Raw genomic sequence first — 27,561 nt, forward strand, 5'->3', positions numbered from 1 at the left:
TAGCTGCATGTAGTACTGTAAGTGTATTTATCATATACTTTTTCTACTCTAACCATCGTATTTAATTAGTGATCCCATTTTGTATGGTGAGGGTAGATTAAAAAAAAAAAACACACAACAAAAAACCACAAAATAAAAAACCCCACAAACAAAACCAACCCTCCCCCCCAACAAAACAATAAAAATACACCAAAAAATCTAAACAACCCAACAACCAATTTAAGTCACTAATTAAATTCTCAGTTTATTCTTCTCTTGTTGTATTCGTTTTTACATAAGTAGTCTTCTCAAGAAAAGACTAATATTGTTGGTTGGAATGATTACTACAGCATCAATTCAGTCAATATACCTATTCACAAATCTCAGCAAAAAGATTTAATGAAAACACCTATCACAATATTTCAGATTATAAATGAGCATAATATACTTTCAGAGGGCATTCTTAGGTCTACAGGCATAACAAGGAAGTGTACCGAATAAGAAGCCTTGACGAGACGATTTGTCAGGGCTAAAGAGACAAGAGTGAGTCAGAAGAGGCCAAAAAGCCTGCTACATAGGAAAGATACTTTCATGGGCCCATGAAAACAAGCTGACTCTGACTTCAAGTTCCCAGGCTAATTACATTAGTTGATTGAATATCTTCAGGAAAAAAAAGCAACTGTGAAATACTCTCTTGGCTCTTTTATATTTTGCAATACTTAAAAAATAAAAGGGGGGGGGTCGCGGAAAATTCCAGGTTTTTTCCTCCTCTATACAATGTATATCATTAATGTATTTAAAAATAAACTGAAATTCAAATAGAAGCATATAATATATTAAAATAGCTAGCCTAGCTTTCATTACTGTCATTAGATTACCTTGAATGTGCCTTGAAACTTGGAAAAATTTGCAAGATCAACAAAACATATTTATTAAAACAGTATAAATTCAGCTAGTTAACTGAGCCTACTCTATTGCCTCTACTCATTGTGTCCTCCATGTTTTTAGGGCAACAGGACTTGTCCATTCCAGTACCTTCTTTTCACAGAGAGAGAAATAAGGTGAAGCAGTGATGAGCCTTTCTCTTTCACCTACTTCTGAGTTTCTAAACATCAGATAAATACAACAGATAAAGAAGCAAATGTACCTAATACAAGAACTAATCCCACCAAAGGTAGTTCAGTGTTTCAAAAAACTCTTTTCACCAGGAGTCTGACCAGTGACTTCTAGTTAAGTATTTTGAGTTCTTTAGAACCTTACCTGCAAATACTTAGTGCTGGAAAACTGCCCATTCCCAGAAACTTATGATTTGCATCCTGATGGCCCATTATTAGATGCACATAATGATACATATATACACATGTAAATATATAAGCAGCATTTTCCAATTTAATATTTCAGAAGACCAGAAAGACATAAAAAATTGGGTTTTTTTCCTCTTGAATACATCTGCTTTTTTACTGTAGCCAATTAAATTCAATTGCTGGGTATATACTTTCAGTGTCTCTTGGAAAGTCTCCAAATTTCAACAGTATAATAATAAAACCAAGAGCTCAGAAGAATCACTCTGTTTACTGAGTCCAATTATCCTCAGACAGACAACTGAGCTATAAACTCTTGCTTACACTTTATAAACAAGATGCATCTTTGTCCCAGCTTCTTTTATTGGAGTGGCTGTTCTAGGATCTCATTATAGTAATGATAACTCTCCTCTTAATTTCCACTAGATATTTATTTTTGGTCAGATTATAACCATTTGGTTTTCATCAGTATCAGCTTTTAATTTAAATAGTTCTCCTTTCCCTGTATTATGTCTTCCTGACATATTTAAAGACAGTGCACACACCTCATCTGCTCCTTTTGTAGGCTGAACAGCCAAAAAAGAAGCCACATAAGTTCAGCTACTTATTTCCATTCTAGCAGCCATTCTTTGCACCTATTAGAGCAACTTTTTTGTACTTTGTCCAAAACTAAGGAACAAGGTTTCAAGTATATTCAGCATATTCCACAACTCTCTCTAGCTGAACATCAGTCTAATCATCTCTCTCTCTTCAGTGAAGACAATGAAATGCATGTTTTAGAGAAATATTTTATCGTGTATATGTTTTTCTTTATTTGTGGGATATCCAGATATGTTACTGAATGATATTCCAAATAAACAATGAATTCCTATATTTTATGTTTTGGGTTTACTCAAGGGTTGTTTGGGTTTTTTTAATCTACATTTTGTTTCATATTTAAATAAGCATATTTTGTTTGAATATATTTTTCAAATTTGAGCAATGACAAAATTAACATTTTTGATACCAAATCTGATTTTGAACAGATTTACTTTTAAAGACTTTAAAAATAAAACTATTTTTAGTATTTTGGAAATGCAGATATTTACTGAGGAGGTAGAAGGGAACACAGAAAGACAAAATAAGAGGAGTACTTACGGTCTGTAAGACTAGCAATCCCTGCAAGAGTAGTGATGGGAACATGAGGCATATCCCCATTCATCCTGAAGTTCTGGGATGGTAGCGCCTACACAAATATTTTAGTTCAGGTGCCAGCTATCATTACTTCCCATCTCCCAAGCACTAAAAAAAAAAAAACCAAAACAAAACACAAAAAAAACACACAACACAAAACCAAATTAAAATTCTTGGCTTACTTAAAAGAATTTTAAATTCAATAACATAAATGAAACAGAGACCATAACCTCAGCTGCATACTGAGTAAATTTTGTCAAAAGTGGGTAGAACAATGTAGAATTTAAATATCAAATTGCATTAAGCAATCAAAAGGCAAGCTTTTGGTCTCAGAGGCAGAGCCCTTCACCAAAAGAGATGCGAGATAAGGCAATCAATAGAAAATTTACTGAGGTTATATGGCACCAACTCAAAAAACTGGTAACAAAACTTTTGTCGGTTCATACTGCAGTGGTCAGCTCTTAATCCATAACCAGTTAAAGTAATTAGCTGCTATATTCACTTCCCAGCTTTGGAGAAGGAAATATTTTTCATATAAGAAGCTAGCAAAACCAAAAGGAATAATTTACAGATGCAAAAGTTAAGTATTACACAAAGCAACAAATACATCAATCTTAGTATATTTTAAAAGTAGTAACTATTTTAAAATTTATCTGAAAATATCTCTTTAAACACACTCTCATCAAACCACTACCAGGAACTGTTTCACCCACTCCACAGAAAGAAAAGGTTTAGTCACCACTGAACTAGTTCATTTATTTCCTGTAAAACAGCACAGTTTATATTCATCTACTGAAAAAGAATTTGTTAATCCAGTTTTCACTAACTATAAAAGATCTCAATTGTAAGGAAGTCAACACTATTAAAAAATAAAAAAAATAAAACCAACCAAAACAAACCCTCACCAAAAACTCCCCCCAAAAGGTCATCACAATAATTTCAACTGCAGTTCCAAAACAACAAAAATTTACATAGATCACAACATTACAATCAACTATCATTATACTAACAAAACGACAGAAATTGAGCATGATCTTTTCAGAGAACAAACAAAATACAGGAAAGGAACTTGACATATATAAATTTACCTATTATAGACAGGCTCCTGTGTTAACATTTTGCAAAATAGTAAAAAAACCTTCCGTCAGCATTTATGTTGTCTACTGAAGACTCTGAAATCGTGATTTGCTTGCACTTACTTTACAATTCAACATTTTTGCAAATTACATAAACAATACATATCAAAAGATCACTGTCATTGCCTTAGTAACTTTTATCTCATTCTTTCTTATGCCACATCAATAACAATATATAGGACACCACTGCTAACATATATGTACAGATTCCAAGCAAGACAAGGAAACAAAGTTTTCATGAACCACTGAAGTTCACTTTTGAAAGTTTCCCTATCTACATACATACGACTAAATTCTTGGGGGGGGGGGGGGGGGGGGGAAGATGGCGGACATGGAGGGAGACAACTAAGCTTTCCAAGATGGGATGTGGTTGCTCTCTCTAAGGCAGTCAAAAAAGGTCACAAAAGAAAAATGCTACCGGGCAATGCTAACACAAAATTAAATGAAGGCCATGAACACAAGGAAGAAGAAAATCAGAACAGAGCTTCCCACCATCAGAGCACCCACTTTCTGGAACAGCCTTCCATTAGGAGTAGCAGCATAGATAAGCAACACCATTACTTTAAAAATAGATCATACAGATGTTACAGAAGGCACAGGATGTGGTTGCCTGCACCAGCTGGGAACCAAGCACAGTGATTTAAGTCTGTTTCTTACACTAGGAAATTTTTGTAAGTATGATGATGTGGGTAAACAAATGAGAGTAAACAAAAGACAAAGAGACTTATGAAATTAAGTGATGGGACTAGTTTGTACAATAAACACAAAATGAAAAAAAGTACATGGGAATATACAGGTCCAGATATTACATCTGTTGTGTATTGAGAGGAAAACTGCATCTGTCATACAACTAGCAAATGAGGTGGAATTCAATTCCAGAACTAGAGACTAAGGTCCAGTGAAACTAGAAATAGAATTTGATGTCACTGAAAACATTACTAAACTCACTCATTCAGGGTATTCAAAATATCAAGCAGTTTGGGGAAAAAAATTGACAGCTCCAGACAAGATACATTCTTTCATACAAAACATCAGAACAGCATGCATCAATTAACGGCTTCACTGACAGACAATTTTTCTTGTGTTTTAGCTTTGTTTTTGCATTCAACTGTAGTGAATTAAAAGTAATACATTGTAGCAGTTCACAATTAGTCAAGAGAAATAAACATTTATCAATATTTACAAAATGTTACATTATCAGCTTTGTACAGTAGCTATTACCAGTACAGCATTTCTACCTCTAGGTTGAAAAAAAAAAAAGACTTAGCTAACATTACTAACTGAATTAAGAAAATCAAAGAACTGCTGCATTGGAAAGCTTTTAAGGAATGTAAAATATAACAGTTCAAATGGAGAAGTAAAAATACAATTTACATATACACAGAGGAGGTCTTGCATATTCAGTATATATGTATTTAAACTCTTACTGCTTTATAAGAAACAATGCATATTGTAAAAGATAAACCAGGGACGAAGAAACTACAGCACACAAAGGAAATGATAGAAAAAAACCACTAGTAAAAGGAAAACAGTGAAAGACAGTCTATTCAAGGGAGGAAAGATGGTGTGAGGTGCTGGACTGTTGCATCTTGAAGACAGTTCTTATTCTATCACTGTTGCCCTGGTAGAGTTTCATCAAAATTCATTCCTCATTAATGTGGCAATTGGAAGGAAGTCAGGTTCAGATCTCCAAATTCAGAATGGCACAGACAAGCACCACAAGGCACCCAGTGCAATGATGGGCATATAGAAATAATAATGTATAATGCTGTATAACAATTAACATCACACAATTCCATTAATTGGCTATTTTCGCCCAGAATCAAATCCCCTTGAGGCACACATCTAATTTCCCCATCCTCCCGTGTTACCTACCAAGCACTCCCACATCCTTAAGCAAAAGTCATCCCATAAACGGGTTTACCTTTGCCTGAGGCAGAAATAACCCAGACCCTTCCCCAGAATATTTTTAATGTGCACTACAGAAACTTTATCCCCTTCTGCAGTACATATAAGCTTTGACTGGGCAGGGCCAGCTCAGCTGGCAGATCCTCTGGAGTTGACTAACAAGGCAGCTTTTCCTAAATATGTATCCCAATGTTTGAAAGTTCCACCACCCATTGCTTTCAGTGTAGTCTTTAACAGTCCGTTACATCGTTCAATTTTCCCAGAGGCTGGTGCATGACAGGGGATGTGATATACCCACTCAATGCCATGCTGTTTGGCCCAGGTGTCTATGAGATTGTTTCCTAAATGAGTTCTGTTGTCTAATTCAATTATTTCTGGGGTGCCATGTTGCCACAAGACCTGTATTTCAAGGCCCAGGAGAGTGTTTTGGGTAGTGGCATGGGAAATGTTTCCAACCATCCAAGGGTTGTTTCCACCATTGTAAGCAAATGGTGCTTGCCTTGGCGGGTCTGTGGGAGTGTGATATAGTCAACCTGCCAGGCCTCCCCAGATTTATATTTCAGCCATCGTCCTCCATACCAGAGAGGCTTTAACCGCTTGGCTTGCTTAATTGCAGCACATTTCACATTCATGGATTACCTGTGTGATAGTGTCCATGGTCAAGTCCACCCCTTGATCACAGGCCCATCTATATGTTGCATCTTGTCCTTGATGGCCTGAGGTGTCATGTGCCCACCAGGCTATGAATAAATCACCCTTATATTGCCAATCCAAATCTACCTGAGCCACTTCAGTCCTAGCTGCTTGATCTACCTGCTGGTTCTTTTGCTATTCTTCAGTGGCCTGACTCTTGGGTACATGAGCATCTACATGACTTACCTTTAAAACCAAGTTCACCACCCAAGCAGCAATATCTTGCCACAATGCAGCAGCCCAGATGGCCTTGCCTCTGCATTGCCAATTACTCTGCTTCCATTGCCGTAACCACCCCCACAGGGCATTTGCCACCATCCATGACTGAGTACAAAGGTAAAGCATTGGCCGTCTTTCTCATTCTGCAACATCTAAAGCCAGCTGGATAGCTTTCACTTCTGCAAACTGGCTCGATTCACCTTCTCCTTCAGCAGTTTCTGCAACTTGTCGTAGGGGACTCCATACAGCCACTTTCCACCTCCGATGCTTTCCTACAATACGACAGGACCCATCAGTAAACAAGGCATATTGCTTTTCATGTTCTGGCAGTTCATTATACAAAGGGGCTTCTTCAGCACATGCCACCTCTTCCTCTGGTGACATCCAAAAATCTTTACCTTCTGGCCAGTCCATAATAATTTCCAAAACTCCTGGGGGATTGGGGTTTCCTATCCATTCTTGTGTAATCAGCGAGATCCACTTACTCCATGTAGCATCAGTTGTGTGATGTGTAGAAGAAACCCTCCCTTTAAACATCCAGCCCAGCACTGGTAACCAGGGTGCCAAGAACTACTGCTTGAACTATCTCCTGTTTAATCTGTTCAAAGGCTTGTGGTTGCTCAGGGCCCCATTGGAAATCATTCTTCTTCTGGGTCGCTTGACAGAGACAGCTTACAATCAGACTGTAGTTTGGAATGTGCATTCTCCAATAACCCACAATGCCTAAGAAAGCCTGAGTTTCTTTCTTATAAGTTGGCAGAGACAGGGCTGTTATTTCGTTGATCACATCCATTGGGATCACATGACGTCCATCTTGCCATTTTATTCCCAAAAGCTGGATCTCCTGTGCAGGTCCCTTGACCTTACTTTGGTTTATGGCAAAACCGGCTTTCAGAAGGATTTGGACTATTTTCTCCTCTTTCTCAAAAACAACTTCTGCTGTATCACCCCATACGATGATGTCATCAACGTATTGCAGATGTTCTGGAGCTCCACCCTGTTCCAGGGCAGCCTGGATCAGTCCATGGCAGATGGCAGGGCTGTGTTTCCACCCCTGGGGCAGTCGATTCCAGGTGTATTGCACGCCTCTCCAAGTGAAGGCAAACTGCAGCCTGCACTCTACAGCCAAAGGGATTGAGGAAAACACATTTGCAATATCAGTGGTGGCATACCACTTGGCTGCCTTTGTTTGCAGCTCATATTGAAGTTCTAGCATGCCTGCTACAGCAGCACGCAAAGGCGGCGACTTCATTCAGGCTACGATAGCCCACTGTTAGTCTCCATTCTCCATTAGACTTTCGCACTGGCCATATGGGGCTATCAAAGGGTGAGGGGGGTCCTGCTGATCACTCCTTGGCTATCCAGTCAATGAATCAGCTTACGGATGGGAATCAGGGAGTTGCAATTGGTGCAATATTGCCAATGGTGCACTGTTGTGTACAGTGATCAGCACCTGTTGTTCTCTGACCTTCAGCAACCCCACAACAGAAGGGTCCTCTGAAAGACCAGGCAAGGTAGACAGTTGCTTAATTTCCCCCCAGCCCCAAGGCAGCTATACCAAAGGCCCACCGGTACCCTTCTGGGTCCTTGAAATACCCTCTCTTGAGATAGTCTATGCCAAGGATGCACGGAGCCTCTGGGCCAGTCACAATGGGGTGCTTTTCCCACTCATTCCCAGTTAGGCTTATTTCAGCCTCCAGTACAGTTAGCCATTGAGATCCCCCGTCACTCCAGAAAAACTAATGGGTTCCACCCATGTATAGCTTGATAGCATTAGAATACACTGTGCACAAGTATGTACTTGTACTCCTCTGGACCTGACATGCCAGGCTATCAAATCCACACAGTCCAGCAAACCTGGTTGTCCCCTCTCTTCCACCTGGCTGGAGGCAGGGCCCCTCTAGTCCTGGTCATAGGATTCCCTACCACAGCAGCAAGCAGTGCAGAGGGGCCATCACGTGGAGCAGTTGCAGTCCAGCCCATTTGCGTCTTGTGAAAACAGATTAGAGCCCCTTCTCACAGGATCAGGAGTAACGTCATCCCTTCCATTCTGTCTGGGAAACTGGAGACTGGAGCAGCAGCCTTCCTGGAAGACTCCCTATTTGTGATTGGCTTTCCTTGTAATTCACGTACCCGTGGCCTCCAGGACTGAGGTAGGTTTTCCATCCCACTTCCTCATGTCCCCTCCACGGTCCCACAGGTAAAACCACAGGGTACCCTCTAGTGTGTACCTCCTATGTTCTCCCTCTCCAGCAGAAGGGCGCTTACTGTTAATAGCAGAGATGTAGGTCCCTACGGGTGGGGAGTAGAATCTATCCTTGTTGAGTTGCTGGACCAGTTCCTGGACAGCCCAGATGAGGGAGGTAGAGATGTTATTTTCATATGCCCAGAATCGGTGAGCCATTTCATCCGCTGTCAGTGGCGCTGCCTCTCTCCAGCTCATTACTGCCAATGAGTTGATATATATGACGATGGCGCACTCCATAGAAAATTCTGCCACACGGGTCACGTGCACGGGACTTTGTCGGGATCTGTGGGTAACTGTGCGTTGTCCTGGTCATAATAAATCATCTCTTTCATGGCTAGCTCCCTCAGGTACTGGATATCTCTATTGCAGTCCACTTGCCTGGGCAACATCTAATATCCTCCTTTTATTTTTTAAAAGCATCCTATTAAATAGAATACTTTAAATACAGTTATGTTTTATTTGGATTATGAAATCTTTGGTTAGAATGAAAATACTTTAAAAAGTGGGTTCAATTTCTTATATGTTAAGTAGGATTGTATTGATATAACTGCAGCACCACGATCAAAGTTGATTTCTGCAGCTGCAAAAGGCAAACCAGTACAACTCATTTATTAGCTACTTTATAATTTAGGTAAGCAGTGGACTTTTTTTAAAACAGCAAACATGCCAGTATAAATTTAAGAAGCCTTGCCTCATAGCCAGTTTCAAGCTTCCACATTTTGCAATAAACCACTTTTCTTGTTAGATACTACATTAAGCTCTTCTAGTAATCAGTCCATAAACTGTCCAAAAATAAAATAATAAAATATTTAATGAGGGAGAGAGGCAGAAAGAGAATGAATTAATATCCTCTAGTTCTCATTCAAATAAGATACTGTGACCGAGTACATCATACAGACTTACCCACAAGAGGGCAGATTTCTGGTTTTCATACCAGAGCTGCAAGTTTGATACAGTGACAGTACTTGTGTTACAAGTTTCCAGAACGAAATGCTTTAATACCTAAAAGAATACTAAGAAAGGAGATATGGTTGCCAAAACATAATCTAACACTTAATTTACGTGGAAAAAAAGAAGCATACACATTCACAATATAAAGCATGTTAATACTAATTCAATCTCAGAAAAAGTCAGTACTGGAAGTGAACAGTAATTAAATCACTGATGCAGCTGCCTAAGGTGAAAATAGTGATGTATGAATAACTTGAACAACTGGAGGGGGGGACACACATCAGAAAAGCAGAAGACTCATTGTTAATGATAAAAGCCCATGAAAACACATCAGCATTTATAAAACCAGTAAAGTTCATAGCATATAAAGAATAGTTTCACCGTCTACAATAATGGCTACAAAAAAATATGTTTGAAAATAGAGATAAAGAAATCCCAGAAGCATAAAACCAGATGAAATTCAGTGTACTAGTGAAATCCATATGTTTGGTTCATAAAGTGACCAGCCAGCAGAATCTGAGTGATGCTGACAAAGCAAGTGAAAAATTTAAAATTTTGAGATAATTATTTAGTATGATTCTTAAACCAGTATTAGCATGATGTGTTTTCCTAACAATATTCCAATAGTAGCTGCTCAAATCACTACAAACTACAACCACTGTAAGAAAAGAAACCTTAGTGAAAAGTACTGTAACTGGGCCAAGTATAAGTTGCTTCTGAATATAAAGCAACCTTTAGAAAAAAAAGTTTTAGAGCAACCAGCTTCTTCCTCTGTGGATACTGCCGCATTCCTTTGGTCTCTGCTGTTTTGATGTTTTATTCGATAACCATGACACTGATGCCTCTGTTGCCCATGTGTTAGTAGTGGCAATGACACCACAGTAAATATCAAGAGAAACACCAGTAAAGGTGATGAAAGCATACACAGTACGAGATGTCTGTGGATTCAAGGAAAGATGCCCCCTACTGCAGGAGCACACACAGTTTTCTACCACAGTAAACTAACATAAAGCATAATTGTGCTTTGCACCTGTCATAAGTCTTCCTGGGGGAGGAAAGGGATTGATGCAATCAGATCACCAAAAAAAACCACCAAAAAATACCCCAAAACCAAACCAACCAAAAAAAAAAAAACAAAACACCACCACTACATCAACAAAAAACATCACACACGCACACAACAAAAAACCCAAAACAAAGAAAAAAAACCAGACTAAGCCATGTGCAGAAAGCAGATACCTATGGGTAGTATGCAGCTTCCCTGATCTATACCACATGAATGTCTAGCAGGAAATGTTTACCTTTCTTGCTACCTTGCAATCATAAACCATGAAAATTCATTAGAACACAGTTTCCTGAAAAGAAGGAATAGGTCCCCAAGTCCCCAACACTATTAGTACCTTTTCTTTTAAAGCCATTTCCATCTCGTAAGCACAGAAGCTTTTCCTTTTTATTTGATATAAAAATTAAAAAGCACTTATAAAACAGCGTTCTCTACTTAAAAATTAACATCTCAAATGTTTAATTCAGGTGCCTAAGCACTAAGAACTCTTAAAATGTGGCCATATCAAGTCCTTCATACACAAAAGACATTTAAGCATCCAATAAAAAGCGTATCCATTAGGGCAACAGTGTCCCAAAAGTTTGCAGAAAACCAAATTATATTTACTAAGTGTTGCAATGATCAACAAGTGGAGATTATTTCAGCCAGAGAGGAAAATGCAAATCTCAGAATTACTGATTTTCAAGGAAAATGCCCAATGCATCAATAAAATTGGAAGCAGTCATGATATTAAAGCATAGCAGAGAAAATCAAATATAAAGGGAAAACCTCAAGCTATTTCAGTAGTTCATACATTTATTTCCCATCTGCGCTACATATTCCACATGCAACTTCTATTGCAACAAAGAAAGTACATTCATAATTGTGGCCTTTTTGGTGAGCACAGCCCTTTTGCTTGCTCAGGCACACAAGCAGTGGCTGATATTACAGTTCATTTTATTGGAAGAAAATAGCTAAGAGACGTGTAGAAGAGCAACAGCAATTAAAAGGGTTTGGTAGGTCAGCTCTGTCAAATGGAGAGCACTTTAGGTTGCAACACATCTTTGTTAACAAAATAGTTGTAACAGGTATGAGAAAGGAAGTAGTAACTTCTGGGGTTTTTTTTAACTGTTTCTTGAATGTCTCATTCATGTTAGCTGGTAGTAGTGTTACCCTTTTCTAAAAACAACTGTGTACTAACATTACTTATATTTTAAAGACTTCTCTCTTTCATTAGGTTGACTCTTAACCAGGCTGAAAACTTAGTGACTAAACACTAGACCAAAATCTATTTAAATTCAGGAGTCTTTTCCAACTTTTAATCTTGCACTTCTGTCCTTTAACTCTCTCAGATGATTCATAACCTTTATAAAACAAAACTGGGAAGAAATATAGCTCGAGGCAGTAGCTGATTTTGCACAAGTCTTGCAGTCACACTATTTTTGCTTTTTGTCTTTGAAAAACAATTAAAATACCTCTAAGCTTCTCTAATACACACTAAGAAAACAGATGCACAACTATAACATTTCTTTAGAGATCCACAATAAATGCCAATGGAAAACTGTATATAAACAAATTTAGTGTGTTACATCTCAAAAGCAGCTCACTGCCTTTTTATATTGGAATTAATATTGATCTGTGATATATTATTCCATTTTGTCCTAATCTTGTTGCCTGTTCTTCAACTTAAGGTCCATGCACATCTAAGAGAGATGCTGTACAGCACTGTAGGTGGTTAAGATGCTTTTCTTCTGGATTGGTGTATTATTCCCCCTCATCCCCTCACCATGATTATGGAATTCCTCCATCCAAAGGCTCTAGACAGCCCTCTGTAACATACCTAGTTTCCTCCCCTCACATCAAATCCACTCCCACACCTCTGAGCTGCTAGATAGAAGAGAGACAGCAGATGCTGCAGCCACTTACTCAATGGGGACATGAGCATCTCCTCTATCCAACAACAAATTGTCACAAACTAAATGGTTGAGACTTTCACCCCCTGTAAAATAACTGAAATTAGCTGTTATTTCCAAAATTATTAGACAGACTTACAGATAAACAAGTGCCATGATCATTAGGCAGAAAATCATCAAATAAATCAATGTTTTTACTATGTACAGAACCATATAGTTTTGTTTGTACTGCCCTATTGTACACATTTGCATAATTACTGGTAATGCAATTATTTTTGTAGTTTTATAGCATTCACTATCCAAATTTGTTGTTTGGTTCATTTTACAAGAGGTAGTTTATATTGCTCATACAACATACAGATAACATATACTCTCTCTAAAAGAAAGTATGCTAACATCATTTTTTAAAAAATCCCAAAATAATCAATGAAATTTAACATTTTAATTAAGTTTACTAACATCTCGCAAAACCATATTGCTTGGAAAGATTAAACACGAGCAAAAGTAACTTTGAAAAAATGCAGTGTTAGTGTCTAAAATAAAATAATTGTGTAAGATACTTCAAACATGAAAAAAATCATCTCTTGATAACTGATTTTAGTTAGCATTTATATTCTAAAATTCAGGAGATCACATAAAATATTTCATGCACTATCCTATTTAGCAATCCTAAAAATGTAGGAGTTCCATGACTTTGTGACTACAAAAGTATGATTAGTATCAGGAGTCCCTGACTCTTTATAGAATTTTATTTTTTTCTGTTATCTTCCAGGTAGTCATTCCCATTAACATTATAAATAAAGATATTATCAACAAGCATGTAAAACAATATCACTAGTCATCCAAGATATTCCTTTTTTCCAACTGCGCACACAGTCTGGTGACTAAAGGCTTTTCAACATATAAATATTAAAGTCAGCTAAACTTTTGGAGCACAGTGAACTCAAAGACATAGTGTAGGAAACAAATGGAGACTACAGCTGGGAAACCACACATATTCAAAGTTATTAATAAACCCTGAAGCATACAGTACACAACATCTAGAGGTATTATGTTGGAACTACTGTTAACAAAGTTCAAATGATGACCATCTCACCACAAGCAACTAGGGCTAGATGGCAACAATCAGGTCTGGGGAAGGATTCATACAATTACTTAGGAAAGTGTCCTATGCCATACTGAACTTCTGCTGCTACTGCTGGTTCTCCCACCATCTGCAGCACAAATGTGATAACAATTTATTAAGCTCGCAAACCATGCTGAAAAGAGGGACGCTTCCAAAAAAAGCATTTCTCTAAAGCAGTATTCTCTTTCACCTTACTGGTAATCTTCCATATTCTACTCTTGACAGGCTGCAGATGTCACAAATCTAAACCAAAGCTACCTGGCAATTGCAATTGGTTTGCAAAGCTGCTCAGAGGCTATGATCACTTCAGTCAAGCTTAAACTTCCCAACTTTCAAATTTTCCAAAATTACCAGTGTCACAGCATAAACAAATGTTCCATCAATAACAATGAGATGGCATCTCAAAATTATGATGGCCATACACAAAAAGGCTTGGGGATTTTTGACGTTTGATCTGTCCGTGTTTAACACTCAGCTCACCTCCACTGGGTGCTTCAGGAATAATTCTACAAGACATCAAGCCCAACAGCAATACAAAGGAATATGGAATAGCTGTTTAACAGTGAAAGCATTGTTGAAGTAATAATTTGGAGCAAAACAGCAGCTAAAAATTTGTGTGGAAAGGACTACCACAAACCAGTTAGTAGAAAGCAAGTACAATGAAGAACATTACTTTGAAGAAAATATCTTTATGCATAGAAATTCCCTAAAACACTAATCTGTTGGTTTGGGGGGGTGAGGGGTGTTTTTTGTGTTGGTTGGTGGTTTTGGTTTGTGGTTGTTTTTTTTAAACACAGATTTAACCATCCAAACCAGGTAGACATTTTCTTCAAATTAGAGTTCAACACAATTGAATTTTAGTGGGATAAAACCAACTGAATTCAAGCTACTAATTCTGAATGAGAATGTCAATTCAAGTGTTTAATGTAGCTCAACTAAACCACTTTAAATTCAGTTCTTTAATTTACATTAAAAGCTTTAAGTACCTTTACATAGACAAGATTTGAGTAATCCCTTTATTCCTAATTGCTTGGACAAAGTCAGTCACACATCTTGAAAGAGTTCAGCTGAACACAAATAATATGCCTGTGATCTAGCTTCAATTTTGATTTTCCAAGAAAAAGGGAAAATTCCAGGTACAACATTGGAAGTTACTATCTTAACTTCTGGTATAAACTTATCAATCAGAATAAAAGTGGGTAGAACAAATAAAAGAAAACAGAAGATTTGTTATGACATTTCAAGATTGATCCATTGTTAATCTAGAGGGAGAACAATGTGAAAACCAAGGCATATCACTGGAGATCAAGTAAAAACACTGCAGGTCATATAAAGAGATTAGATTGTGGATGATCAATACTAGAAATTATTTTCACTGAAAAGAGCAAAGCAGGACCAGAATCCATGACACAAAAAGGTTAGAAACTTTCCCACTGAGGAACTGTGCTAAAAAGTTTTCACTTCATTTGCAGACTATTTTGAAAAAACACAGAACAGGGCACTTCTATAATGGCTACCTCCTCCTTCCATAGCAATTCCAGAAGGCATAAGGTTAGAGGAGACAAAGGCAGCCAAAGAGCTTATAGAACAGTCTACAAAACACTGTGATTACCAACCAAACAAGTTATCCTTCACTGCCCTTTTTCCCCCATCCAAGATTATTTGTTGGGGTTTTTTTTAAATTTCATGCCTTTTTATTCTAGTCTGGTTTTGTTCTGTTCCTTTAGAACTATATTTTGCTAGCCGTCTTTCACAATTCCCAATTACGGGGCTGAGTCACAGAGTTATAGAAAGCAGCAGCTCAGTCCCTCAGACAGGAGGGCATGCACACACATGCATGTGCACAAATAGAGACTGGGGAAGAAGACTGAAGAATGAGTTTAGATACATGCAATCAGTAACTACAACTGGGAATCCTGTCCTCTTATAAAATAGGGCTTCTGATGACTCAGTGGACAGCACAAAGACAAATGAGTCAAAAAGAACAGTTACATTTCCCAAAACTTTTACAAACACAGCTTTTAGGTGACTGAAGGCACAACACACAACTTTACTTTTTCCTGACCTGCCTTTCTCCTGCTCCAACTACTTATAATTTTCCTCATGTCCATGATTATTAATCTCATTTCTCCATAAAACATGGTCTGCCCATGCAGATACTTATGTAGAGCTCTCCTTTTCTGTATGCAACACAAGGAACAGCAGAAAACAAGTCACTTGAATTTTGACAGGTCTAAAAATTACCATTAAGCTAACACCGCAACTCTTCTCCACTGCACTGAACAATGTCTTTTAGTACCAATGAGGTAGTCTGTGGCAACAAATACTAAAGACATTGTATATACTCGTTTTCCCTTCTCTCCCCCTCCCTTTGAGGGCGAAGGAAGGAATAGAGAACTACTAACATGCACATGCATCCATGATTTTGCATATCTCACTACTTTTCTCCCCTCCCCCCCCCCCCCCAAAAAAAATAATCACAGAATGGTTGAGGTAGGAAGTAACCTCTGGATGTCATCTTGTCCAACCTCCTGCTTAAGCAGGGACACCAAGATCAGGCTGCCCAGAAACTGGGGAAAAAAATAATAAAATAAAAAAACCCCATGTACTCAAACTGACTACATATTTTCTTTAGCAGTAATCTTTATTATACACGGCATATAACTACCTGACTTGCTCTATAACAAAATTAATCCAAAGACAATTCAGCTGTTTAGACAACATACTTTATTAAACTGAGGAAGAAAGTATTTCCCAAAATCTGAGGCTCCCTATTCCAAAGATAAAAGTGTAAACAAGCCACTGAGCAACATTACATCAACAAAATATTTTCAACGGCTGCAGAATATTTTTTTCAACTCCTCCTCTAAAAGTAGAGATTTTTCTCCATTTTAAAGAAAAATATGAGACTTTTAGATTACAAAGACCCCAAGAAAAGCTGCATCTAACATCTCTAATCTAGACATTGACAATAACAAAGCAAAAACTTTCCCTGAAATTCACCACACTAACCTTTTTAGACCAAGTTACAATTAACATGTAATCACATTCCAAGAATGCATAAAGTTATAAATTATTACAAGGTAAAAAAGCATCAGTAATCCAGAAATTGCACTAAATTCTGCAAAAAAATCTACACTCAAGTTTACTCGTTTCCCAAAGGTATTCCACGTTGTAGTTTTTACTTTGGGCTTTTATTCCTATTTATGTATTACTTTGATGGAAGACAGAAGGAAGAGAGTTGACATGTACAGAGAACAGTTATATTTTTTTTAAAAAAATCCCTTTTACTGTAAGAAAGAACAAAACCAAAAAAACCAACACAAACCAGCAGAGGGTTTTTAAATGCATCTCGCAAAAAGAAACAGGTAACTCAACGTCTCCAACGGGAATGGTCTTTTTAAACAAAATTAGAAGTATCCATAATAATAGGCATTTCTTCCTATGTGGTCAGTGGAAACAACAGAGTCATCACTATTCTATTCACAGATTCATGGAACTTGAAAAGATTCAGCTTCCAGCTTTAAGTGCCAGTACTCAATATGAGCCACAAGCTACCTATTCTTGCTTTGAGAAATATGCAGACCTTTGGTTAAATAAACTCTCTGCAACCAGATTAAGTGGATGAACTGGAAACACTGGATCCAAGTATCGAACTTTTCTACTTCCTCAATTAGACTGTAGCTACAGTTTAGAACAACCACTACAGTTATTCAACCAGGATGAAAACCAAGTATGTTAATCCCCAAAGAATACATCTCCAGCCAAAGCCATGCCCTTTCTAATTGGAGAAGAAAAAAAAAGAAAAAAATACTAAAATAGTTGTGTACTATACTAAATTGTCAGTCTGCATAACAATAGTTTAAATATAGAAAACTTCTGTTTTGTTAATTTTTTATTTAATAAACCTGCAGAGTTTTACTTATGATTAAACTACCCTGAATAGTACTACAAAGCTGAGCCTTAAACATAACATGACATTACCATTACAAGATGCTATCAATCACTATTTAATCAAAGCTAACTACTTCATCTGCTATTTCCATTGTACTTTCCTCCTGTTTCTCTTCTTTTGGAGAATATGCAATACAGTTTGCAAACATGAAATTAGAATAAAAGTAGTAAAATCTTAACAATGCCCACAACTTTGCTATGAACGGTAAGAGAAATTAAGAGCACCAATAAGACTGAACCATCTCCAATGAGGTGCACTGTTTGATAAAGATGAAAATCTACCTGTTAATAAGATTTCTCCTTTTCTGGTGACCCTTCTCTAAGATCAAAAAATACAATGCCTTTGAACTGCTGAAGCAGCCATTATTAACACTCAACATACAGATTCCCAAGCAAAATGTTTGCTTCTCAAGCCTTAAAGGAACAAAACATTTTGGCCAATTGCTCAATTGTTCCAAAGTACCTTTTACTGCTTTGTGACACATCTGAAACTTCTTTGTTGGTTTCAAAGCAATGGTCACCGCTTTTGCAACTATTTTAGAAATGTATGTGGCTGCTTGTAATTACCATCTGACTTCCTTTACTGGCTTCCCTCAATTCAATTCAGTCTTCCAGCAGGACTTTGCAAGCAAGTACCTTCTCCCAAGGGAAATTAACGTTATCTGTCACACAAAACTTGAGAGTGCATGATCCAAAGCTTGAATGATAGTGAAAAGTGCATCCTAGTTTTAAATAAATAAATATCAACAACCAAAAAAACCCCAATCAACAACAAAAAACAACACACATACACAAAACCAACTTCTTAAGATATTGGTTCTCAGAAATACCTTTACTAAACTTCAGTTCCTCTTGGAAGAAAGTTTTTCAGAATCACTCCTCACCACAGATTTTGAAACTAGAAGGAAAAAAGACTGGGACTTGCTATGCTCTTGAGCGGATTCCAAGTTCTTAGAGTAGAAGGCAAATTTTGGTATCTAGCTTTCACAAAGCATGCAAAACCTCTTATGCAAGTGCTATTTCAGTGTCCAGGATATTATGTCAAACAAGCAATCTTGGAAAGCTGTAAGCAGTCAATTGTTCCCATAAAATGTTCATTATGATTTTCTACCTCTTTTGAAGTAAATTTAGTAAGAAAGACCAAACTGCTTATTATAACATAATAGACAAAAATGGTTTCCAATATTAAAAGAAAGTAGAATTCCACTGCATATCATACAAGAATAGACTCTAGCTGGAAATCAATTTGAGAAAACTGGAAAGGTTCACACTATGAGTCTCCAAAATGATAATTCCCTCTGTAGTCATTTAGGGCATAGCTCTACTTTGAAAAGCATTTAGGAGACCTAGCTTATCTTCTTTTTTTTCCCAAACCAAGAATGACTATACTTACTATATCAGTAAGTAAAGAAAATTAGAGAGCATAGCCCTTTATAAAGCAGATTTTCATCAAATATTAAGCTCCAATGAAATATAATAACACAAGTTTCAGTAGTTCAATAGCAACGGGGGGTTTTAGCATTGCAACTTTTCTCAGTTTTCATAGAATCATAGTGTGATTTAGGTTGGAAGGGACCTTAAAGATCATCTAGTTCCAACCTCCTGCCATCAGCAGGCACACCTTCCACTAGACCAGGTTGCTCAAAGCCACATCCAACCTGGACTTGAACACTTCCAGGGATGGGACATCTACAACTTCTCTGGGCAACCTGTGCCAGCATCTCACCACCCTCACAGTAAAGAATTTCTTCCTAATATCTCATCTAAATCTACTCTCTTTCAGTTTAAACCCATTACCCCTTGTCCTATTGCTACAGGCCCTACTAAAAAGTCTATCGCCATTTTTCTTATAAGCCCCCTTTAAGTACTGAAAGGCTGCTATAAAGTCTCCCCGGAGCCTTCTCATGTCCAGGCTGAATAACCCCAACTTGCTCAGCCATTCTTCATAGGAGAGGTGCTCCAGCCCTCTGATCATCTTTGTGGCCCTCCTCTGGACTTGCTCCAGCAGGTACATGTCCTTCTTATGTTGGGGGCCCCAGAGCTGAACACAGTACTCCAGGTGGAGTCTCATGAGAACAGAGTAGAGGGAGAAAATCACCTCCCTCAACCTGCTGGCCATGCCTCTTTTGATGCAACCCAGGATACAGTTGGCTTTCTGGGCTGCAAGCAAACATTATCAGGCCATGTTGAGCTTTTCATCCACCAGTAATCCCAAATCCTCCTCCTCAGGGCTGCTCTCAATCCATTCTCTGCCCAGCCTGTATTGATACTGGGGGTTACCCTGACCCAGGTGCGGGACCTTGCACTTGGCCCTGTTGAACCTCATGAGATTCACATGGGCCCACCTCTCTAGCCTGTCAAGGTCCCTCTGGATGGCATCCCTTCCCTCCAGCATGTCGACTGCACCACTCAGCTCGTTGTCATTGGCAAACTTGCTGAGGGTGCACTCGATCCCACTGTCCATGTCCCCGACAAAGATGTTGAACGGCACCGGTCCCAGTACAGAACCCTGAGGAATGCCGCTCATCACCAGTCTCCGCTTGGACACTGAGCTGTTGACCACAACTTTTCAAGTGCAACCATCCATCCAATTCCTTGTTCACCGAGCGGTCCACCCATCAAATCCATGTCTCTCCAGTTTAGAGACAAGGATGTCATGCAGGACAGTATCAAAAGCTTTGCACAAGTCCAGGTAGATGACATCGGTCACTCTTCCCTCATCTGTCAATGCTGTAACCCCATCATAGAAGGCCACCAAATTTGTCAGACAAGATTTGCCCTTAGTGAAGCCATGTTGACTGTTGCCAATCACCTCCTTATTTTCCGTGTGCCATAACACAGTTTCCAGGAGGATATGCTCCATGATCTTGCCGGGCACAGAAGTAAGACCGACTGGTCTGTAGTTTCCCAGGTCTTCCTTATTTCCCTTTTAAAAACAGGGGTTACGTTTCTCCTTTCTATTCCATGTGAATTTCACCGGACTGCCACGACTTTTCAAATAAGATGGAGTGCAGCTTAGCCACTTCATCCGCCAGTTCCCTCAGGACTCGTGGATGCATCTCATCAGGTCCCATGTTTTTTTCCTCTGTGGCAGAAAGCAGTTATCACAATTTCCACTAAAACATCTAAAAACTTTCAAGTTGATTCTTTAAATCAAAATCTCATTAAAGCAACTTTTGATGGATGCTATTGACTCAGCAGGATTCAATGGAAACAGGCGGTCAGCAACAATTTAATTATGATGATAAGAATATTCTTTGTAATAATGTGGTTTATATGCTCACACTGCACAAGCAGATCTAAAGCAGAAACAGACAAAACCAAGCCCCCAATAACTTATTGAATACCTAATGGCTTTCCAAGGAAAAATAAGGAGTGAAAAAGACATTTTTAATTAGTAAAATCAGCACATGTGAAAGGACATAATTTTTTAAAAAAACACCACATCCCATAAAGCTTCCTATATATGTTAACACAAGAGCCTTAAAAGTAAAGGGGTAATAAAGTATCTAGGCAATAAATTGTCATTTCTGAAATGTATGTGGGACAAGATGCAGATTTTGCATTTCCTAGAAGTAAAATATATGTGAAAGATAAGTTACTGAAATCAGGAAGTAATGCCATAAAAGAATTCTGTAATAGATAGCTGGCAAGTGCCAGCTGTAACATGTACAACATGAGTATGTTTTTCTTTCTTAAGGGAGTTACATATGAAAAAAAAATATCATAGAATGGTTAAGGTTGGAAGGGACGTCTGGAGACCATGTAGTCTTATCCCCCTCCTCAGAGCAGGGTCAGCTACAGCAGGTTGCTCAGGGCTGTCTCCTGTTAGATTTTTAATAACTCCAAGCATGGAAACTCCACAATCCCCGATATTCCAATATTTGACCACCCTTAGAGCCAAACAGCTTCTTGTCTAAATGGGATTTCTTGCATTTCAGTTTTACAGAATCATAGAATCATTTAGGTTGGAAAAGAACTTTGAGATCATAAAGTGCAACTGTTAACCCAGGACTGTCAAGGCCATTGCTAAACCATGTCCCTAAGCACCACACCTACATGTTTTTTAAACACCTCCAGGGATGGCGATTCCACCACCTCCCTGGGCAGCCTGTTCCAATGCTTGACCGCCCTTTCAGGGAACACATTTTTCCTTATATTCAGTCTAAATCTCTCCTGGCGTAACTTGAGGTAGTTTCCTCTTGTCCTGCCACTTGTTATCTGGGAGAAGAGACTGACCCCCACCTGCCTACAACCTCCTTTCAGGTAGCTGTAGAGAACAATTAAGGTCCCCCCTGAGCCTCCTCCTCTCCAGGCTAAACAACCCCAGTTCCCTCAGCCACTCCTCACGACACTTGTGCTCCAGACCCTTCACCAGCTTTGTTGCCCTTCTCTGGGCACACTCCAGCACCTCTACATCCCCCTTGACGTGAGGGGCCCAAAACGGAACACAGTATTCAAGGTGGGGCCTCACCAGTGCCCAGTACAGGCGGACAATCACTTCCCTTGTCCTGATGGCCACACTGTTTCTGATAGCATGCTGGTGTGTACTGGCCTCCTTGGTCACCTGGGCACACTGCTGGCTCATGTTCAGCCAGGTGTCAATCAGCACCCCCAGGTCCTGTTCTGCCAGGCAGCTTTCCAGCTATTCTTCCCCAAGCCTGTAGTGTTGCATGGGGTTGTGGCCCAAGTGCAGGACCCAGCACTTCTCCTTGTTGAACCTCATAAAACTGGCCTCAGCCCATCAATCCAGCCTGTCCAGCTCCCTCCATAGAGGCCACTGTCTCTTGCCCTGCTACTGGACACCACTGAGAAGAGTCTGGTTCCATCTTCTTTACTGCCTTCCCATTGGGTATCTTATCAACACATTGATAGTGTCCCCCTGAACCATCTCTGCCCCAGCTCTCTCAGCCTCTCCTCAAATACTAAATGCTCCGATCCCTTAACAATCTTCATGGCCCTTTGTTGGACTCGCTTTAGTATGTCCATGTTTGTCTTGTGCTGGGGAGCCCAGAACTGAACCCAGCACTCCAGATGTGTCTTATCACTCACAAATGGAACAGAAGAATCACCTCCGTTGACCTCCTGGCAACACTATTCTTATTGAAGCACGGGATTCTATTTGCTACCTTTTGCAACAGGGAACATGGCTGGCTTATGTTCAACCCTATATCCACAAGGACCCCCAGGTCCTTTTTTGCCAACCTGCTTCTCAGCTGGTTGTCCCCCAGGCTGTACTGTTGCATGGAGTTATCCACCTCCGGGGTGCAGAACTTTGTACCTCCCTTTGTTGAACTGACTGATGTTTCTATGTGCCCAGTTCTCCAGCATGTTGAGGTCCCTCTGAATAGCAGCACACTGATCTGGTGTATCAGCACTCCTCCCCATTTTGTCAGCAAACTTGCTGAGAGTGCACTCTGTCCCATCATCCAGATCATTAATGAAGACGCTAAACAGTCCTGGCCCCAGTGTCAACCTGACTGGCTTCCAGCTGCACTTCATGCCACTGTTAACAATGATTCGAGTCCAGCAGTTCAGCTAGTTTTTGATCCACCTCACTGTCCGCTTATCTAATCTGTACTTTATTGATTTGTCTACGAGGATGTTATGGAATACAGTGTTGAAAGCCTTATTAAAGTAAAACATGAACATGCCCTCATCCATCCACGCTGCTAGTCATCTCATCATAAAATGGTTATCAGGCTTATTAAGCATGATCTCCCCTCCACAAAACTATGCTGACTACTCCTGATCACCTTCCTGTGCTTCATGTGTTTGGAAGCAGTTTGCAGGATTAGTTGATGCAACAACTTCCCAGGGATCGAGGTGAGGTTGATTGGCTTTTAATTTTCCAGATCCTCCCTCTTGCCCTTCCTGAAATACGGGCGACATTCATTTTCAGTTCTCTGATGCCTCCCTCTTATCACCTTGATCTTTCAAAGACTATTGAGAGTAGCCTCACAACGACATTGGCCAGATCCCTCAGCACTCATGAATGCATCTCACCAGATTGCATGGACTTGTGCATGTCCAGTTTGTTTAAATGTTCCCTAGCACGATCCTCCTTGATCAAGGGTAAGTCTTCATTGCTTTGGACTTTCCCACTAGCCTCAGTGCCTGGGATTCCTGCAGGCCAGTCTTACCAGTTAAGACTAAGGTGAAGAAAACAGTGAGTACTTCATCCTCTTTCATGTCCTTTGTCACCAGGTCCCTATTCCCATTCAGCAGTGGGGCCTCATTTTCCTTAATCTTCTTTTTGCTGCTGATGTACTTGTAGAAACCCTTCTTGTTGCCCTCAGTTTCACAACACAGCTCCAAATAGGATGTGGCTTCTCTAACCCCATCCCTGCATGCTCTTAGGTCACCTGATCCTGCTTACACTTCTGTATTTCCTTTTTATATTTGAGTTTTTGTCAGGTCTCCATGCAGACCTCCTGCTACCTTTGCTTGACTTCCTGCATGTCAGGATGGACCATTTTTGAGCTGGGAAAAGGTGATCCTTGAAAAATCAACCATCTTTCCTGGATCTCTCTTCTCTCCAGGGCTGTACCCCAAGAGATTATTCCAAGCAGAGCCCTGAAGAAGCCAAAGTCTGCTCTCCTAAGTCCATGGTTACGATCTTGCTATTTGCCTTGCTCACTTCCTCTCAGGATCCTGAACTCCACCATCTCATATTGCTGCAGCCAAGCCTGCCCTAACCTATATCCCCAACCACTTCTCCCTTGTTTGTAAATACAAGGTCCAACACAGCATTTCGCTCATCAGCTAGTCAGTCACCTGTGTCTGGAAGTTGTCAGTAAACTGTAGAAACCTCCTGAATTACTTGTGCCCTACTATGGTGTCCCTCCAGGAGATATCGGGGTGGTAAAGTCCTCCACGAAGACCAGGGCCTAGGAATGCAAGAATTCTTCTAGTTGTCTAAAGGATTCCTCAACTAGTACTTCTTCCAGACTTTTTAAATCCAAGAATTACGTAGACATGAAAAAGTATTACTACAGATGGTGATATTGAGTGCATAACTTACAACAGATGTCAAATTGTATCTAGAATGACCTGTAAGAGACTTTATAATAGAAACGGGTGATGAAGAAGAGGGAGGCAGTTAAATTAAATCCTAGATTCTATGCATAATATAAACCATCTAAATATATTTATAGCCTTTAAATAAGAACAGCACTGATGAGTCCTGTACAGAATTATCAGGAAATTGAAAACATCTCCAGGTACAGAAGAATTTAGATTACTATCTGAATTTCACACCATCATTAGTCTTGACAAGAACTGTAAGAGTTTCCCACTTAGCACATTTTATTGTCAAATATAGGAGCCCATCCAAAATACAGGAGCTGTTTCAAGCAGTGTGATTAACGACAAGGATTTGGTGGCATTCATCTGATAGTTTTGAGAGGACTCAAAGATCAAAGAACAAACTGAAGAGTGCAAGTGATCAAGAACAGGTCTCTTAAGGGATGCATAGCGATCAAAACTGCATAGCTCTTTCAAAAAGGCACTAAATGACCTTCTGAATTTTATACTCCCAAGTCCTACTTTCAGTATCTGAAAAAGTAGTTTAAATGCCCATTAAACCATAAAACCAATAAATATGCAACTAGGATATTAAGAAACCAAGCTCCACAAAACTCATGAAGAATTCAAGTCATGGCATTTTAACTTCAAGAATTATGTAAGCATGAGAAGTATGATTACAGATAGTGCTTGTGAATATATCATTTACATACAACTGATTTCAAATGGTTTCTAGAACAATCTGTAAGAGACTTTGTAATAGAAACTGGTGACCAAAGGGAGACAAATAAAAGCTGATTAAGGCACAAAAACTGAAGAAAGAGCAAATGATCAGAGCTTAGCAGACACTCATCAGAACTCAGCAATACTTTTAAAGGCATTATCAAAACCTGCCACACATTGCTGAAAGAAAGCTTAGAAATAACTAGATTAATAGGATATGGAAAACTTAGAATAATTAAAACTCTCTTTGTATGTACAAAGAGGAGCTTCACAGTGTGACTTTGCAAATTAGGCCCGGTCCTGGGGCCCTTTGTACTGATAAGGTGGACCTGGGATGCTCTGTGTGCAGATAAGATGACACTCGTATGCGAACATCTGTGCCTTGAGATAGGAAAACTGGTTCTGTCCTGGTTTATGGTTTGGAAGAAACTCAAGACACGACTGAGTCTGCACAAAGAGTGAAGGTGAAAAGCTCAGAGTGAGGGAGACTACTAAGCCTTCATCCTCAACGACCCCCACAACCACCACCAGGAGACAGTGCGCAAGCGCAAACAGGAGGAAACTTATGTTAATGACTTCTCGGTAGACTAATTATCCTAGCCCAACCTATTCTCGGACATCTATTGAATATGTATGAATGTATACTTTAAATCACACGTGCACAAAGTCGGGGCAGCAGGTGCTTTTGGAATTATCCACCCTGATGCCCGCCAGTGAATTAAACATACCTGCTTTATAACCTATCCTGAGTTATTCTGCATGTCATTGCTACCTTTACTACATCATTCAATATTAAATGTCTTTCCAAAACTAGAAAACTAGCAGAATAAGAGATGGAGATCAATACAAAAGAATAATAAAAGTCAGAAGGACTCTAAGTTATTTCTATAAACTAATGTTTAGGGGGTTAAAGTGAGGAAGAAATGGCCTATCCTTCACTGATAAATTTTATGTTTCCCTCTTTCATGGTCCACTGCTGAAGATTGCAGAACTTCCCAGTCTGTCTTTAACTAGTACCAATAAATACAAACTAGGGAAGAGAAATACATCATTACAAAATGTTTCATTTTTTTTAAAAAAAGAGCAAGTAAGTTGTCAGAAAGTAATGTTTTCATCCAATTACTTCTTTAATCAGCATTTAAGCTTTTAGCTATAAAAAGCAGCATGATTTCCTACTTCAACTTCTGTTAAGAGCACATTTTTTTTTTACATATTTTATATCAGTTCACTGACAGAATACATCAGCAAAATCTGCACCTTTACTAGGACCACCGAGAAAACAACATACATATATGAATTCATAAGAAATGTGTCTGCAAAAGTTTCTAGTGCATACTCCATCTTAGTAAACTACATGACAAATTAATATTATCTCCTTATCTGAAATACTGCTTTCCATTTGGAAATCTAATTGCACAAAGCAAAGAAAGAAAAAGGCCAAAATAAACAGTTATAACCATAAGGAGAAATTTAGTATAGATAGAGAGTGTGTCGCTAAATAAGCCTTTGCAGAGGTAACCACTTAGGTAAAAAGTGAAACGCAGCTGGGAATTGCAATATGCTTATTCCATAAGAAGAAAAAGGCTTAATTAAAAGGGTTAAAAGCTAATAGTGTTGCCTTGATTCATTATTAAACTAGAAAAGCAAATGTTACATATTACTGAATTAAAGGAAATAAGAATAAAAAGGTCATATAGTTGCATTTAAAGTTGTAATTTTTTAGTGTTATTTCACATAATTTAATTTCAAGAATTACTAGATCATAAATTCATTGTTAAATGACTGCTAGGGTACAGCAACATATTACAACAAATTTTTAAAACTTGAAGGATAAATACATACTGAAATACTCCACCCCCAAAATAGAAACTTCCACCTTCCCTGAAAATTATTTAAAAAAAATGTCTCTTGAACAATCAGCTGTAATAGGAACAGATTCACTGGTCCACAGAATAATTTCGGCATAGCTGCTAGAACTACTAGCCACTAGTCAGGACCTTTCATAACTGTGTAACACACACTTCAGCAGCAAAGTAGTAGCGAGGGCAGTACTCTTACAGAGAAGAGTCAGAAAATAAGTTTAAAAACTGAAAAAAAAAAAACCAAAACCCCAACCCTACAAGAATACCCTACCATCCATCACCTCCTTATCTGCTGTTTTATACTTGC

General features: G+C 38.9%; 1 protein-coding gene across 8 annotated transcripts in view; it reads right to left on the minus strand.

Annotated features, from left to right (window-relative positions):
• The window catches only part of LOC121080396 (nipped-B-like protein), a 169,590-nt gene that overhangs the window by 104,104 nt on the left and 37,925 nt on the right, over positions 1-27,561 (minus strand). For 6 of the 8 annotated variants that reach the window (XM_040578396.1, XM_040578393.1, XM_040578394.1 and 3 more), the window contains exon 2: positions 2,418-2,561. In XM_040578396.1, the coding sequence (XP_040434330.1) occupies positions 2,418-2,481 (64 nt within the window). In that variant the 5' untranslated portion in view covers positions 2,482-2,561. Of the gene's footprint in view, positions 1-2,417; positions 2,562-6,376; positions 6,479-9,560; positions 9,666-27,561 lie in introns of those variants that run through there. The other 2 variants (XM_040578392.1, XM_040578391.1) reach the window with 2 other exon arrangements.

The sequence above is a fragment of the Falco naumanni genome, chromosome W, assembly GCF_017639655.2.
Source record: "Falco naumanni isolate bFalNau1 chromosome W, bFalNau1.pat, whole genome shotgun sequence".
Lineage (NCBI taxonomy): Eukaryota > Metazoa > Chordata > Aves > Falconiformes > Falconidae > Falco > Falco naumanni.